An 18115-nucleotide genomic window follows, 5' to 3' on the forward strand; every position below is an offset into this window, starting at 1 on the left:
TCTTGGGAAAGCGTAGAGATAATGTAAGCCACAACCGCTTGATCTTTTCTTCTCCATGTTGCGAACTCTGAATTACAAACCAATTTATTTGAAACCTCCCCTTTATCATCTCGCTCTTCCTGCAGGACGAATTCTGGTGGTGCATGAATCGTTCCATCAAGATATCCAGAGAGATCCAAACTCTTAATAAAAGGAAAAATTTGCCGCTTCCAGGTCAAGTAGTTTGAGTTGTTTAATTTCTCAGATATGAGCTGTCCAAGGAAACTGGAAAGAAGGGAAGGAGAATCCATGTGGAACGATAATAAGAGAACACTCTCACCAGGAGTTTGATTTTCAGCAATGCAATTCGGTTTTTCGTTTTTCTTTGCTGCGAAAAATTATGTTGCTACAAATAGTCAGAAGTAATCAGTAGAACAAGACAGGATAATGATATGAATTTTTCGTTGGATTGAAACTTTGATTAGTTTTTTTTTTTGAAAGTAACAAACATGAAGATGAGAAACGAAATTTCATGTTAGGACAAAGAATTAGATTAGGTCAGATTTCACCTTGAGGGGTTGAAATCTTATTCAGATATGATTCAACGATCTGAACAAGAAGGAATAATTAAATAAAAGATTTGAAGAACAAGAATTGATTTGAAAGACAAGAGAAATTTTAGATTTAAAGGGAAACACAAATCTGATCTGATACGATCAGATTCGATTTAACCCTGCTGAAGAGAGAAATCAATATGTCACAACCTGATTTAATTTAATCAGGCTTGAAACGAAAGCACTAGATCTGGAACGATCCGATCCAGCATTAAAGAAGAAACTAAGAGCCGAGTTTTAGGTTTTAAAAGAAAGAGATCTGGTTTGATGTGACCAGACTCTTTGGCGTGACCAGATTCAATGTTGAGAGACTGAAAACATGAGAAGGATTTAAGAATTTTTTTTTAGCCTAATACGATGAAATCGATTTTCAGAATAGACGAAGAATGAAATCTGATCTGACGAGATCAGATTTAGAATAAAAAAAAGGAAGAAGAAGAAGACGAAGAAGAGGAAGAAAAGAATATTGACCTGGTACTTACCTCTCGACCTGCTTTGATACCATATTAGAAGTCACACACCTTTGACTCGTTGCGCATCTTCGACCAGATTTTCATACGCTGTAAAGGAGAAATAGGCTTACGAGAGAGAGGCCTCAATGACTGGCACGATTCTCTTATGAGATATCGTGCCCTATATTTAGTGTTATATAAGGTACAAACTGGATCGGGCCTGTCGACCCATATCCGATAACATCAACCTGTAAATATCATATAAAGAAAACATTTGGGTCTAGAACCAGACCCATAAAGAAAACATTTGGGTCTAGAACCAGACCCGTAAAGAAAACATTTGGGTCTAGAACTAGACCCGTACACTTCATTCTCAATAATAGTTGCCCGGTCTATAGCTAGAATGGAGTCATCTTCAGTTTTTTGAGTATTTTTTCTAAGTCTGTTTTCCTCCATAGTTAGTTTCTCTGTAGTTTCAACAATAGAGGGAATTTTTTCACGATGTAGGAGAGCCAACTTGGTCGACTCGAATTCCGGTCTTGAACCATTTATGAATTGATAAAAATGTTCCATATCGAGTTGCTTTTGGCGATGCTCGATATTCTCGGAACAATGCCATTTGGCTCAAGAAGAGCCAATTCCTTCCAAAGTTCGGACAACTCATTGTAATATTCTCTAATAGTTTTATCCTTTTAAGTCATTGTCCGGACCTTGTCTTGTAAATTGCACACATGTGCAATATGTTTAAGGGAATACATATTTTTAAGGTATTCTCAAGCTTTATCGGCATGCTCAAACTTAGCAAGACTTGAACACTTTTTGATGTCAACGCTATCGATTAGCTATGACATAATTTTAACGTGCCCTATTCTCTATTCTTTTCATTTTTTCTCATAGGTTGCTAATGCTTTGTTCTTTTCTCCTTCCGTTAGAGGAACTTCTTTGTCATTCTCAATTTTTGTGAGAATGAGTTTTGGTTCCGAATCAGAACCATCAACTATACCCCACAACCCTTTTTCCCAAATGTGTTGCTTCATAATTGATGTCCACATTACATAATTTGTGTCATTTAATTTCATAGGTATGATGGTGATCTTATCATTGTCATCAATCTTTTACAAGGGTGTGAAAAGAAAAAGAGGTAAATAAGAGAAGAAAAGAAGAGAAAGAGAGAGGAGGAGAATGAGTACAAACAAAAAAAATTGTCGCCAAGCTCCCTCCAAGAACGATCCCTTAGTCACGCACAAGAGAATAAAACTCTCTTTGCATGGGGGCATGGAAAACGAGGTAGGAATCTTCAAGATCAAAAGCTCTTCAAGGCTCTGATACCATGTAATGAAATGGTGGTCTTCCACAAAAGCACGAACTCAAAAAGAGTGTCTATTGGAGACACTACGGGCATAACCCGTAAAAGGGTATAAATGGAAGAACACACTAAAAATAATAATATTTTATTTTCACAAGAAATGCTTAAGAAGCATTATTACATTATTAAGGGGGATCACCCCTATTTATACAAGAGAGAAAGAGGTAGAGGAGAGCTCTTTAAGAGTCATTGGACCTAGTCCAACGACTCTAAATATAGCGTCCAACGACTATATTCTAGTCAAGTCCTAGTTGGTACTTGACTAGATTAAAATATCTAATTCAAAATGAACTAGATAATAAAAATAGAAATAATAAGAAAAAGAAAATATATAATAATAATATAATATTATATATATTACATTTTTTACATTTTAACAATGTTGATGACATGATCATTACTAACAGAACAAACAAGAGGTTAGCTATATCAAGATTGTTCTTAAAATAAACTTTGGAATGACTTACCTAGGATTCCTCAGATTTTTTTCTAGGAATTGAAGTAGCCTATTCTCCTCGTGAATATTTGCTAACACAAACCAAGTTTGTTATTGAAATTATTGACAGGTCAAAGATTACTGATTAGAAGATGGTGGACACTCTAGAAATGATCAATGCTGAAATGAAGATAGATGATGGATCACTTCTGGGGGATTCTATACCATATAGTCAAATGATGGGAGCGCTTACATATTTGATTGTCATCCAACTTGATATTGCTAATGCAATTCATACTGCAAGTCAATTTCGACACTCACCTACTATAGTACATGTGAGTGTTGTGATGAGAATAATTAGATATTTACAAACTTAGATGTGAGTGAAGAATTCTTGAAGATGATTATTACTTTGCTTACCTCAGAATATCAGTTGGCTGATTTCTTCAACAAGGCACTTTCGTCACCTCAGTTTCACTTCCTGCTTGACAAATTCTCGGTGATATCGCTGCAAGTTTGAGGGGGAGTCGTAAAATGTCTAGTTATTTGTAAATACATATAGTAATATGTATATACATTTTATATGTATATACTTGTTATGTGTATACTAGGTTTATGTATGTCTCTCTCTCTATATATATTTTAATATTTTATTATTATCTTGTGATAGGTAGTGCCCATTAGGGGCACTTTAGTATTTATTTTTGTAGCCGTTAGGGCTAGCCCAATGGCTAGTTGAGCTCCCTTTCTCCCATTCTTAGTAGTGTATATATGTGGGATCTAACCCACATATTCTCATGCTTCTCTTAAGCATTTTATGTTAAATAAAATATTTATTTTTTATGTGTTGTAGCCCTTAGTGTGTTGTGCTTGTGCTATATTTTGTGAGATTGTATCTTGCCCATAAGTGGCTTATTCTATTTGTGCACACTTGTGTATCTTTGTAGCCCTTAGTGGCATCTATTTGTGCATACTCTTGTTTCATCACAGCTGATACTATCCAATTAACAATGGTTTCTTTATGATTTCATTTTTTACTCTTTTTTGCTGCTATGTTTTTTTGTTGTCTAAGTAATATTAGGGCACATTATGCAGTCTGTCCAGTCTTGCTCTATGGTTTTATGACCTAAATTTGTCTATCTGGTTTTATCCTTATGTTTGTCTGTGCCTTCTTTTTGCTTTTCCCCCTCTTTTTTAGCAGAGCCTTATGATTTCCTTGGTAGAAGGGGTCGTAAAGAGCCTGATGCCCTTGCTGCTGCATCTTTGAAGCGGTTGTATGTGGAGAACAGACCTCACATAGTTGGTGGCTACCACCAAAATGAGACAGTTGAGGACACTTTCTCTGGTGGCATTCTTGTGCCAACTTGTCATCCCACAATCTCTTGCCAATGTGAGAGGCCTCATTTTCTTTCTTTGCCTGAGAAGTATGAATACATGAAGGCTACCTTCAGGAAGAGACTTGTATTTGGTTATCTCTCTCTCTCTCTCTTGGTTTACTTCTGCTTTTATTTTGAAAAATTTAAATCGTTCTATCTATGCTTGTCATGCTTTGTGTGGTTCAAGTGGTGTTGCTAATGACTGGTGATCTATTGACACTAGCTAACAGCGTTTTCAACCTTATTTCTCTTGCACCAATTAATTCCATGTCTCTTATTATGGTTTGAGGAAATGTTTGATGCTCTTTCTTGTATAAAATGGGGGAAATGCAGTCAAGCTTATCTTCCTTATTCCATGGTCAAATTTCTTCTAGGCAATATTCCGGGCTTAGATTGATTTTGATGGTGCCAACCTCAACCACTTTTAGCATCCTTTTGTTATGTAATTCCACCAAGAACTTATTGTCATAATTAAAAAAAGATTGGATATTTAACCCCATCCATAACTCTATTTTAACAGTATTTAGGTCAGTCTATCATGAAACATCTCACTGTACTTAGCCGCCATGCTCACAATTTAAAGAAACTAGTGACAAAAGTAGGTTCTGTGATATATTGACCATGTTTCTTAGCATATTAGTGGGATTAAAACAGGTTGAATATGGACTGGATCCTTCTTGATCTGCAACTGCATCAATTTTTTGTAAAATGTGGTCCATTTGGATTAACTTGGCTCAGATGCCATAATAGGTCAAACCCGGTCTGATATGAGCTTTTGTGACACTAGAACCCGGTAAAATAGGTTGTCCTTATTGTTTCTATTTGTAGAGATGCAAACCGGTTGACACTTTGCACGGAGAAAAAGGTGGAGCGTTGGTTGAAGCAAGCTGCTCTATCTATCAGGCATCAATATGGAGAGCGGATCATCTGAAACGAGAGTTAGAAACCCAATTTACTTATTTGACAGGTTCGGAGTCTGGATAAGATAAAATCTAATTATAACTATAGATTCTATACATACAGATCCAATCAAGATACCTAAAAGAGCAACCATTTCCAGTAATGTGTGTCAGATCTGGTTCCAACCATGTGGGAGCTCTGATCCACTTTCATCTCTAGCTTTTGATGGAAAGATGTAAAAGAAAAACATTTGTGGGTGAAAAGATGCTGATATTATAAAATAATAAAGGAAAAATTCCATTTACGGGCCAACCTTTTATCCCTAATTCCAAATATGGCCTCACATTTCTGAAATTCCAAATATGGACCCTTGTTTTCCTGGAAACTGCCAAACAAGGGCCTGCATTTATTATTGTTCTTTAACTCAGGTTAAATCACAAGTGAAATTACAACAGTGACCTTCATCATTAAAAGTTCAAACTGTTTACTTTTTCTTTTTTATGAGTTTGAATGAGTACTTTCCTATTTCCAAGGGGAGATACAAGAAACCAAAAAGGAATCACGTGTTCCAATAAGATAGATGTTGACCTGAGGTTCCTATTTGACTGTTTTAGGAAAAGTTTGGCCCATATCTGGAATTTCAGAAAAGTGTGGCCTATCTTGGAATTATAGGCAAAAGGTTGGCTCAGAGTTACCGGAAGCGCCTAGGCGCATGGGGAAGCGTGAAACGTCGCGCTTTTGAAACGTGCAGGGAAGCGCACTTCCCAAAAATGGGAAGTGTGTTTCCCTTTTATGGGAAACACACTTTCCCTTTATGGGAAGCGCGCTTCCCCCGTGCTTCCTCCACGCTTCCCCCCTTGCTTCCCCATTTTTTTCATTTTTTTCGCTTCCCCCTCGCTTCTGGTTCGCTTCCTAGGTCGCTTCCGAGACGGTTCGTAATTTTCTTCTAAGTCACCCCACGCTTCCCACTTCCTAAATTTTTGAAAGTGCTTCGCTTCCTGCTCCCGCTTCCCGTATCGCTTCCCGCTTCCCCGACTGGTAACTCTGTTGGCCCCCAAATAGAATTTTTCCAATAATAAATTAACTTATAAATATAAGAATATGACCTAGATGAACATTGACCAAGGAACACAGCAAAGCTAAACATTGTAGTGGCTTGCAGATAACAGTGCATGTAAATCCTGGCTTGTGGGTCATTTTCCCTGATAAGCAATAATGGAAGATTACCGAATTCTAGGGTCTGTGAAACACTGAATGTTTCTTCACTTAAATCTTATGCAAATTATTGTGAGTATATGTGTCTTGCAATTTTATTTTATCTAAATTTGATTAAACATCTCTTTTGTATTTAATTCAAGTGAATTAGCATGAGTATATGAGTTGTGCAATTTTAATTTTATCTAAATTTGATTAAACATTTCTTTTGCGTTTATTCAAGTGATTTAGCGTGAAACTAACCTCCTAATTAACATAAGATGAGATGGCACACATTGTCCTTTTTTTTTGGAGGGGTGGGGGTGATGGGGATTTGTTAATATTTTTCGAGTTATAGTTTTTCTTGATATATTATTCATGAAATCTATTAGTATTTTCTTTATGGGCTTAGGGAGTCTACCAACATGACAATATAGTAATTCAGCATGATTCATGCATGCATGTGTGTTCACGTATTTATATGTGCATATTTGTTCATTATTTACATGTTAACATGGACCGCTTTTAGTGAATATGACAAGTTCATCAAATTTTGTTCTTTAACAGAATTTGAATAACTCTGATGGTGCCCGAAATGAATTGTCATCATCAAGGACAATTTAGGACATGACATATTTATTTGTTGTACTTTGTGAAAGCAAGGAGTTCTTGTGGAAGACAAGTACCAAATTTTTACACTTTATAACATGCCCTTTGGTGGTGACAATCGATCTAAGGCACCACAGTGTTATTTCAGAATTTGGTTGAGCAAAAAATTAGTAAAGTTGTTAACGCTGATTGAAACTGTTGCATGTCAATGACACCCATGGAATATGTACTTTATTATAGGAAATGATTCAAATGAAAAGAAGGCATGAAAATTTTCATTATAATCTGTGGAGGTGAAATCTGTCATAGCAGTAGTGACTTTTGCATCAACTTTTTTTCATGTATGTTATTTATGTTTGTCTCACCCTCACTTTGCTTTAATAAGAATCACTTACAACATTACAGGAAGAATGTGTGTTGAATGCATGAGTCATATCAAGTAGTTAGATGTGATTTTCACTTTGAGTGGGAACTGTACCTAGATTATGGTATTACTGTCTTTTTTCTTCTAAGGCTTTGATTTGTTGGTAATGATCATTGCTTGTGTGAAGCTTGTAAAAAATTTGGATATTTTAGATTTACATGCACAGCCTCTGACTTAATTTGAATTATTTTTATTTTTATAATTTGTAGGGAAATCAGCTATTCATGGCTTTGGTGTTTTTGCAAAGCATGCACATAGAGCTGGTGACATGGTAAATTAATAATTTTTTTGGATGTATCATGTAGGTGTGTTTGTGCATGCATGCGTTCGATTTATCTCTAGATGATTTGATAATTTCTTGCTCATTTTCTGTTATAGGTCATTGAATACACAGGCGAACTTGTTAGACCAATAATTTCAGACATACGCGAAAATCTTATCTATAATTCTATGGTGGTATGTGGATATTTTGGTTCTTTCTCTTACTTTAGTAAAATTGTTATCATGACATTTGGATTCATGGAATTTATTTTTAAGTTGAGGCTATTCGATACAATGTCCAAGTTCTTTTAAAATGGGTCAGGAGAGTTTTCATGTTTCTTTCAGTGGGTGATTTGTTTGCTTGCCCATTTGTCTGTAGCAGTTGGTATGGACATTGATTTGGCGCAAACCCATATTTATGGAATTATTTTCAAGTCAAGGCTATTTATTGGAATGTCTGGATACTTTTAAAATCCAGGAGTTCTAATGTTTCCCAAGTGGTTGATACTTTTGTTACTTGTACATTTAGCTGCAAGCAGTAGGTATGGACATTGATTTGGCATGAACCCATATACTGAAATCTGAAAGTTGGTTGATTATCCAACCTAATGACATACTTATATTTTCCTGTTTGCAAAAAGTGGCATAGTTTTGGCCAGGTTTGGGTGGGTTATAGACAGGGTTAACCTGGTTCTAGTCCTTGTGGCTTTCAAATCTCTCAAGTATAAATTAACCCAATAAGCACATCTTTCCCATTAGGCGAGTCAGTATCTGGCTTTTAATTGGTTTGGCTTGTGTTAGGATCTGATTCATTGATCGTCCTTGCCCAGTCTTTGCAACAATGAGTTGGGATACTGCATCCTGCTACACATCATGCCTACACTAGTACACTGTCTATTTGATGTTGTGAAACTGCAGCATTTTCTTTTATGTTTTTGTCAAATGAATGATTGTTTCTATTTATGGTTCAAACTTATTAAATCTTGTAAGAGATTTCAGAATTCTGATAGCTTGACTGTAAGTTATGACTAGTGACAAAATGTTATAATCAACAATATGGACTGGATTATAAAGAAACTTTTAGCCCAGTTGTAAGCATAGTAACTGAGGATGTTGTATTTCTCTTGCTCTATCGTATGAATGACCATTATATTATCTGGATGTTAAGTACCCATTTTTACATGGAGAATTGAAAGAACTGAAAGAGTACACATGGAAAACCCATTGGCTTTTTTCAAGTTACAAGAAAATTTGTTTGTGATTATTTATGGTCTAAGGCAGACATTAGATACATGGTTCTAGGGTTTTCATAGTGCTTTCAGAGACAGACTTAATAAGATCTCTAGTATATAATTTCCTATGTATTTGTAAAGGAGAAAGGGACGTAGTTATCACCATCTTTTATTCTGATGATATTATAATCATTAGAAGTTTAGACTTTAGAGTCATTAATTAATGAAGTGAGGGAGTTTATGCATGATAGATTCGAAATGAGACAGATTGAAATTGACCAATTGCAAGCCTAAAAATATGCCAGCTGCATTAGGAAAGATGTCCAGAAATGATGGTGAACCAGTTGGCAATGCAGAATTGTACAAGAGTATGATAGGAACTCTACAATATTTGACAAATGCATGTACAGATCTCGCATATGCAGTTACTAAGTGTGCCAATTTATGAATTGGCCCGCCAATATTCCTATGGAAGCTTTAAAAAGAATAATGAGATATTTAAAAAGGTCAATATTGCAGGAATCGATTTATCATAAGATAGAAATACTAACCTATGCCACATACACGTACGGATGCGGCGATGTGGCACTTTAAAAAAACTTGGGTCTGGGGGTGCGGGTGGGGTATACATATACGACAGGATCAGACTTGGGCCGTGACCTAGGTCTAAATTGGTCAGAATTAGACCTGGACCCAGATTCAGGGCGATTTAGACTGAACCAGGCCTGAACCCAAATAGAAGTCTGATTCAGACTGAATGAGACCTAGGTCCATGCCCAAGCTGTCTCATTTAGTTGATTCAGTCTTGGGTCAACACCCAGGTCTGATTTAATCTGAACCAAGACCTAGGTCTAATTCAGACCGAATCAAACCTAGGCCCAGACCCAAGTCTGATTCAGACTGAATGAAACCTGGGTCCCAACTCCAACCCCAGGTCTCATTTTGTTGAATCAGACCAGGTCAAAACCCAGGTCTGATTCATGTTAAACTAAACTGAACACCTGTCCCTGCAGGGCCGGGATTTAGTCAGAGAGAGAGAGAGAGAGAGAGAGAGAGAGAGAGAGAGAGAGAGAGAGAGAGAGAGAGAGAGAGGTGCCTTGCTGTCGGTGAGTAAAGGAGGCATGCCGCAGAGAGGCGGGGCGAGTGCAGCAGGGGGGAGGAGTATCAGGGTTTGGGGCAGAACCCTACCCCCCTTTACCTTTGTTTTTTCCTTCACAATTTTTTTACAAAAATGGACTTAGTCAGCATTGAGCAAGTCCATTTTTAGACATTTTATGCCTCAAGTGTGAGTTGATCGCATTTGGTGCGATGGAACCCGTCCCACTGCGCCGGGTGCCGCACCCGAACTTGTGTCGAGTCATGTCGATGTGGGTGCCATAGCCCCTAAGACGAGTATATGTGACAGATGTTAGCATGCATACAAATTCATTATTGAGATTCTCAGATGTAGGTTGGGTAGGTGATCTAGATTCAAGAAGATCAGTGTCTACATATTGTATATACTATATACTTTGTTAGCAACATAATATCATGCAAAAACAAGAAACAAAAGTGCTGCCAGGTCAAGTTTGAGGCAGAATATAGGTCTTTGGCAGGAGTTATTTCTAAAACTGTTTTCATTAAATGCTTATTGGATGGTTTTGGTTTCAATACAAGACAAAGAATTATTTATTGGCATTTACAAAAGTGTATTGGCACTTCAACAAATCCAGGTTTTATGACATATCCAATCATACTCATATTGATTATCACACTACATAAAGGCCACATGCGTGGCCTTGGAAATTTTCTTTCAAAGGGGGACTTGTCAGAGTTTGACAATTCAGAACATCAAGTTGCTGATATTTTCACAAAGGAATTTTTTGAAGACAAATTTAATTATTTAAAAGGCAAGCTGTACACTATGTCACATGGGTGCGGGGGTGCGGCAAAAAAAATTATATATATATATATATATATAATTTGTGTAGGGGAGGGATTGAGCCCCCTCCCTGCGCCCTCTTTGTGCAGGGGAGGGGTCGAGCTGATGAGTTGTGGAGCTTGATTCAGAGTTTTTGCCCTTGCAGAAAGGGGGGTCCGGAGGCCCCCCCTCGACGCGGGTCCCGCTGCGCGGTCAACGGCTGGGGGTCCAGGGGGGCCGCCCCTGGTGGGGGTCTCTGGGGGCAGCGCCCCCCAGAAGATTTTTTTTAATAAAAAAATTGGCCACAAATGACCTTGGGTGCGGTCAACGCACCCAGAGCCGGGTTGACCGCACCGGGTGCCACACCCGCACGCGCAACCACATCGCGTCGCATCGATGCGGGTGCGGCACCCGGTTTGCCGAGTCCTTGTGACAGGCTGTACATGAGAAAACTAGATGTACAACTTGAGAGAGCAGTAACCAAGTAGCAATGCAATATTCTTTATAGGTGACACCACCTTTAAGTGGCAAAATCGAAGTTGTTTATATTAGGCAGTAGCAAATGATGCAATTTTCTTTTACATTTTGGGTGCCATTTAACAATGGCAAAAACTTATTAACCATAGCATGATTATAATATAAATATGGGATAATTGTAGATGCCCAATCTTTGGACATAATTTGGGCCTATAACTTGACGTCTTTATCTTCATTCCTGCCAATGTTGTGAAAAGCATTGAGGCATAGCGAGGCGCTCCACCAAAAACTGAGGTGAGGTGTAAGCCTCGATGCGTAAAGCGTAAGCCACAAATTTTTTTTTAAACTTAAAAAAAATTATAAAAAAATATCTAAAAATACAAATAAATAAAAAATGCTTTATTGATGAATCAACAACCAATAAGAAATAAAAAATAAAAAATAAATACTAAAAATATGAGATTAACATGTAAAAGTAACTGAGAAACTGATTATATAATTGAGAAACTAATTATATAACTTAGAAACAAATTATATAGCTGTGAAAAAAACTACACAACATAAAATTGATTAACTTCTTCACGCATGCCTTAGGCTGGCGCCATGAGGCGCAAAGGGCCTTGCCTCAATGCGAGGCGCGCTTTTTGCGCCTCAAGGTGTGCTTTTAACAACACTGATTCCTATATTTCTTTCTCCATCTCCTTCACCTGTTTGCATGTTTTGATGGGGATGTCACTGATAGTGTTGTGTAAGCAATGTTAATAAGTTTTATGTAGTGTGGTTTTTTTTCACAACTATATAATTTGTTTCTAAGTTATATAATTAGTTTCTCAATTATATAATCAGTTTCTCAGTTACTTTTACATGTTAATCTCATATTTTTAGTATTTATTTTAGATTTTCTATTTCTTATTGGTTGTAACTTCATCAATAAAGCTTTTTTTTTATTTACTTATACTTTTAGATATTTTTATAATTTTTCAAAAAAAAAAAAACAATTGAGACTTACGCTTATGCCTCACCTCAGTTTTTGGTGGAGCGCCTCGCTATGCCTCAACGCTTTTCACAACATTAGTACTGTAACGACCCCAATTCATACTCAAGAAAAAGTGGCAATTTTTTTTTTAAACAAGTGCGGAAACATTCCCAGAGACCCGGGCCTTACAATTAAACACCACCACTACAAAGGATCTTATACTCATCTTTCATACCAAACCAAACTTTATTTATTCAATTATAAAGAGTCTGAGACATAATTAATTAAAAGTAAAGAAAGCAAAAATAAAGACAAAAGGAAAGAGCCACACCGTCTAAAGAATCTGCCATGTAGTCGTGTGGTCCCCTCGTGACTCTTCTCAGAAGCAGGTCACCCCACTAGACATCTGAGGCTGCGAAAAACACAAAAAATAAGGTGTCAAAATCCAAAGAATCCTGCGTACAGATCCCTCTAATGAATCAAATAAGTAAAAAAAATATAAATAAGATTCATGCAATATTTTAGAGAGACATAAATATAACACATTCATAATTCAAATAATCATTCATGCAATATGAAATATTTATTAAGCATGAGGAAACATTTAATAACAATAGATATCACAATCTAAGCATTAAAAACATTTAACATGCATTCATGAACATCATGCATTCATCAATATATCACAATTAAAAGGAACAAGTAAATATGCATGATGTAATGTATAACAGGAATATGCATGATTTTAATGGAATGCATGCATAATTTATTATCTTTAATCAAATTTTCTTTCATATGCATGTCCCTATTAGATTGCACATACGTTTAAGTTCCACTTTTTTATTACCATTGCCCGCAGATACTCAAAACGGGTAAAATCCCTGAGGTCAAGTCTGGTTCTCAGGATAACTTAGCACACAATTTGTATTTTATTACTGGATTTTAAATTTATCCCTCGACCGACATTAAAAAGCAACATCCATCGAAACATTAGAAATCAACATCTAATGTCGGGGACACCAGGGACATCAACATTCACAAGTGCTATTTTTCTTGGTATACCAAAACAACAACTGTGTCTACACACCACCCCCAGGCAAAATGACCGACTCTCCCTAAAACCGTGGTCAGGAAAAGAACCTTAATATCAGGTTCAGGGACAACAACAACGCACACGGAGTTTTAGTATCCTTATGGTTTCCCTAAAACCGCAATATCCAAGATTCCCACAATAAAAAAGAGACATGAAGGAAACACAAATTGCACTGTTCTTTACTTTCTTTTATCTTGTTATTAATTCATCTCTTTTACATTTGCAAATCAACATATAAAATTAATAACATAAGCTTGCAAATCAACATGCCAAGCTCTTTACGGGACCACAGCCTGTGGCAACATGGAACAATGCAATAAGAACAATAATATCACATTTGATTTTTGCAATGCATTTAACAATTTAAAACAAAGAGCAACACATGCTCAAGGTTCACACAGCCCTGGATGATCCATTTGATCATCAATGCATTTATATGCAAAAATCATGAATCATATGCCAATATGCATCTACTCCAATGACTGGGGAGGTCGGATCTTTGTCCGTGGGGTGGTTGTTAACAACCTGTCCATTGGAGTTTTGTACCGATCTATCCTCTCCCTTGACAGAAACCAAAGGACGAATGGGTGCGTTAGGCGTTGCTTAAATAACGACCCATTCTACATGCTGTGGTCTTTCAACCATACGAGCATCTTGCTTGTGAAGGCGATCTTATTTTTTATGTGTTTACAGCATTATGCATTTAGCAATGAACGAGGTTGCACGACCGTCTCATCCGATCATCGCAGTACTAGCGTGTAGTGCACGACTACAAGTACTCTAGGATGAAAGATGTATAGTTCTTCAATAGGAGCCTCAACAGAAGTGTTTCGCAAAGATGTAATGTTTCTCAAACTTTACTTTTGACATTATTTATCTTTTGAAACAACCAACAACTTGTGCCAACATTTGGCATGCGATTTTCAAGAATCTCATCTGCTTTCGTGGTATCTACATGCTTCGCATGACTCGATACTGGCTTCGATAAACGGGATACGAGTTTCTCAACAGAACTCCCGCTAAGAAGTTTGCTCAAGCCCCAATTCGGGGTTACCCGAGATATGTCGAATAGACAAACGGAACCAGTCAATCACATCCTTCCAAATACTTTGATTTGGGCAGTCTTTGATGCTTTTGCGCAGCTCTCTAAATTCTCAAGTCTACTTTGCAAGACTGCTCACTCGAAAAGCCAGGATCCCTGCTAGGGATCCCTCTCCTTAGACGAGGATGTATCGTTAAGCTCTCGACTCAACTCTTGTCGCAAGAGGGAGAGTGGTAAATGCCTCTTGCATCCTCCACGAGGATGCCTTTATAGCACATGCAATGAGCGAAAACCTGAGCGTCTTCTGCAATAACACGGCAGTAACAAAACATTTGCAAAAGCAAGAGCATGGGCGCAAAGCGCGACGGTAAAAGAAAGACTGAAAGCAGGAATGCGTAAGCGAAGCCTAGCCGCAAAGCATGGCGGCAAACAAAAGACATGACAAAGTAAATGACAAGGATCGCGAAACCGCGTCCTTGAGTTAAATGCGTACTCGTATAAAGATATACATATGCACATATATTTATTTAATTGTCATTTTTAGTTAATTGAACTCAATTCAATTGTCCAAGTCCTCCGTGCAATCTTTCCCTACCTTGGGGAGTTGCGAGCTTGTTGGCGTCTGCTGGTGTAAGTGATTGACGGCTCGGGTCGCGGGGCTCGAGCCGGATCCGTTGTACGAGCTGCAAAAGCGACAGTCTTAGCACGCTAACACCAGAAATAGAAGGTCAGGGCCACTGCCATTGACCTGACGTGAAGGAAGCAGAGGCAAGGGCAACGTGCCCCTGCGAACCTATTGAACGCGAAAGAAGCATGGGCTGCGAGCCCTTGCTGACTTGCTGTCAGCAACCATAGGGAGGCAGAGGCTGCACCCTTGCTTGATGAAGGCAACGAGGGAGGCTGGGGCTTCGCCCTGCCTGCTGGAAGAGCAAAGAGGCAGGAGCGAGGCCCTTGTTCGCTAGACACAAAGGGGGAGGCAGGAGGCTTCATCCCTGCCTGCCGAATACGCAAAGAGGCAGGGGCTTGGCCCCTGCCTGTTGAACACGCAAACAGGCAGGAGGCGAAGCCCCTGCCTGACGCCAGAGAAGAGGGAGCAGGGAGGGGGCTCGACCCCTCCCCTGAACAACGAGGGTGCAGGGAGGGGCTCAACCCCCCTCCCCTTCCATAACAAGGAACAGGGAGCAAGGAGGAGGTTGGGCCCCTCCCCTGGTAAAGGTTGTGCAGGGAGGGTGTTCAACCCCTCCCTTGGCCACAGGGAGGGCTCGACCCCTCCCCTGCCAAAAGGAGACGCAAGGAGGGGGCTCGACCCCTCCCCCGCCAAATACAACACGCAGGGAGGGGTTCGACCCCTCCCCTGCAAAAGTGAGGCATCGGGAGGGGGCCGAGCCCTTCCCTCGCAAAACACATCGCAGAGAGGGGGTTCTGTCCCTCCTCTGCGATTTAAGGCAGCAAAGAGGGGGCTTTTCCCCTCCCTTGCGATTGAGGGACGCAGGGAGGCGGCTCAACCCCTCCCTGCGTAAATCAATATGCAAAATTAATAACATAAGTTTGCAAATCAACATGCGAGACTCTTTACAGGACCACAGCCCGTGGCAACATGAAACAGTGCAATAAGAACAATAATATCACATTTAATTTTTGCAATGCATTTAACAATTTAAACCAAAAAGCAACACATGCTCAAGGCTCACACAGCTCAGGATGATCCATTTGATCATCAATACATTCATATGCAAAAGTCATGAATCATATGCCAATATGCATCTACTGTTAAATGCCTCTTAAAGTACATTTATTTATGCCATGTTCAAGAGGATGTGCGAGTAACTATAATTTTCATAGGCGTGTACATGAGTTCACACACTCACATTAGATGCAAACTTTCATTCAGTGTACAATTCCTGACAAATGCATGATTTCATTAATGAATCATTCCAATTAAAACGTGCGAACAGGCATGCCATTTTGATCTTGCAAAAGCACCTAAATTTCGTATATGTACATGCACAAGTAAGCCTGCTTGCAACAACAATTTCGAATAAGTATCACACACCAAGTTTAAGCACATAAGGAACATCACCCCTTTGTATGCTTATGATTAAGCCTAATACACTTAGCATAATTTGTAATATTGGCATGCATAGCCTAACCAATTTATTTCCATAAACACAAAATTTGGGCCTGTCCATACCAAACTACATATATATTTTTTGAAAGGAAGACTGATCCTGCACCCAACCGACTGATGGTCAGCTGGGACTCTGCTCCAGCCCAGCTGACCCAGTCGACTGGGCATCAAACAGTTAAGAAACTGTTTTTTTTTTCAGGCCCAGCCACTACTCAGCTCGGTTGCCACAAGGCCTGGCAAGTCAGGCCAGCCGAACTGGGGTCGGCTGGTCTGATAGCCAGCACACCTGTACCAAACAAAAAGAAGATTTAAAAAAAAAAAAAAACATAGCCAAGCACTCAGCTGGCTGAGTTACAACCGCAGCCCAGCCAACTCAGTCGGCTGGGGCTGTCTGCACATGGTTCAGCCGACTGGGTCGGCTGAGGCTGTCTGCACATGGTTCAGCCGACTGGGTCGGCTGAGGCTCATCACAACAAAAAGATTCCTATATATATATATATTGATAAGAAATACATTCATGTTTAAAAAGAAAAGTTATTTTAGCATGCATGTACAGGCCGCCTTATGAGCATATATGCTTGAGTATGCCGGCATGTAAAACAACGTGTATATGCCTTTCCACAGTTTGAAATATGAGCATATATGCGTGAGTATGCTGGCATGTAAAACATGTATATGCCTTTCCACAGTTTGAAATATGAGCATACTCATATTTTCCTAGGTCAACCAACAATAACCGTTGCCATGCAAGCTCTTCAGTTAGGCTTGCACGTTCAACATATTCCTTTAAGAGAACACGTACATCTACTTGTTTTGAGAGCCCTTTATCAAGGGTTTTCATACACTAAATCTGGGCCAGATTTACGCATGTTTCAAACATGGCAATTCTGTCCCGATTTAGAGACCCACCAATACAAACATCAAGATATGTATTTTTCCCAAAATAAACTTCGAAAATAATGCAAACACATTAATCTTAACCATGGATCTTAGGGTAAATATTTAGATTTACTATTTCACATGGATTTCTACCAAAATACCGCATGGAAATCGAATCCATATTCTTTTTCTCACTCAAAACAAAAGAGAAACCCATACCATGAATCTAAAACGAAGAAAACAGTGGTGGAAGGTGGATGGACGACTGAAAAAGATCAAATATCCTCCTCTTCTTCTCCCTTTTACCTCAATTTTCCTCACTTTGCCTCTCCCCCTTCTTTTTTTCCTTCTCTTTCTCTTTTCTCTCTTTTTTTGGGGGTCTTTTTATAGGCCCTTGGACTCTCTCTGAGTTTCCTAATTTTTTGAAACTCTCCCAAATGTTGACTTTTTCACATTTGGAAATTTTTCCTTTTTAAAACTTTTTGTAGAGAGATGCACCGAACCCTAGGTATATATATATATATATATATATATATAGAGAGAGAGAGAGAGAGAGAGCTGCACAGGAAGAGAAACTCGTTAATTCACATTAGGGCTGCTCTCTATGTTAAATAGAGAGAGGCCAAAAGAATAAATTACATCTAAGTCCCTTATTAAATAAAAATTTCAAATAACCTCCAAACTAAGAAGATTTAATCTTAAACCACCTATCTTCAACACTCCCTTTCAAGTTGGAGCATAGATATCAATCATGTTCAGTTTGTCACAACATTTTGA

General features: G+C 38.6%; 1 protein-coding gene across 1 annotated transcript in view; it reads left to right on the plus strand.

The window, feature by feature from the left end:
* The window catches only part of LOC149811605 (histone-lysine N-methyltransferase TRX1-like), a 125908-nt gene that overhangs the window by 76237 nt on the left and 31556 nt on the right, over positions 1-18115 (plus strand). Inside the window, exons 19-21 of the mRNA XM_089993317.1 lie at positions 4049-4315; positions 7560-7621; positions 7729-7806. Coding sequence (XP_089849443.1) covers positions 4049-4315; positions 7560-7621; positions 7729-7806 — 407 coding nt within the window. The remainder of the gene's footprint in view (positions 1-4048; positions 4316-7559; positions 7622-7728; positions 7807-18115) is intronic.

This window comes from Nuphar pumila, chromosome 17 (assembly GCF_984573655.1).
Source record: "Nuphar pumila chromosome 17, dmNupPumi1.hap1.1, whole genome shotgun sequence".
Classification (NCBI taxonomy): Eukaryota; Viridiplantae; Streptophyta; class Magnoliopsida; order Nymphaeales; family Nymphaeaceae; genus Nuphar; species Nuphar pumila.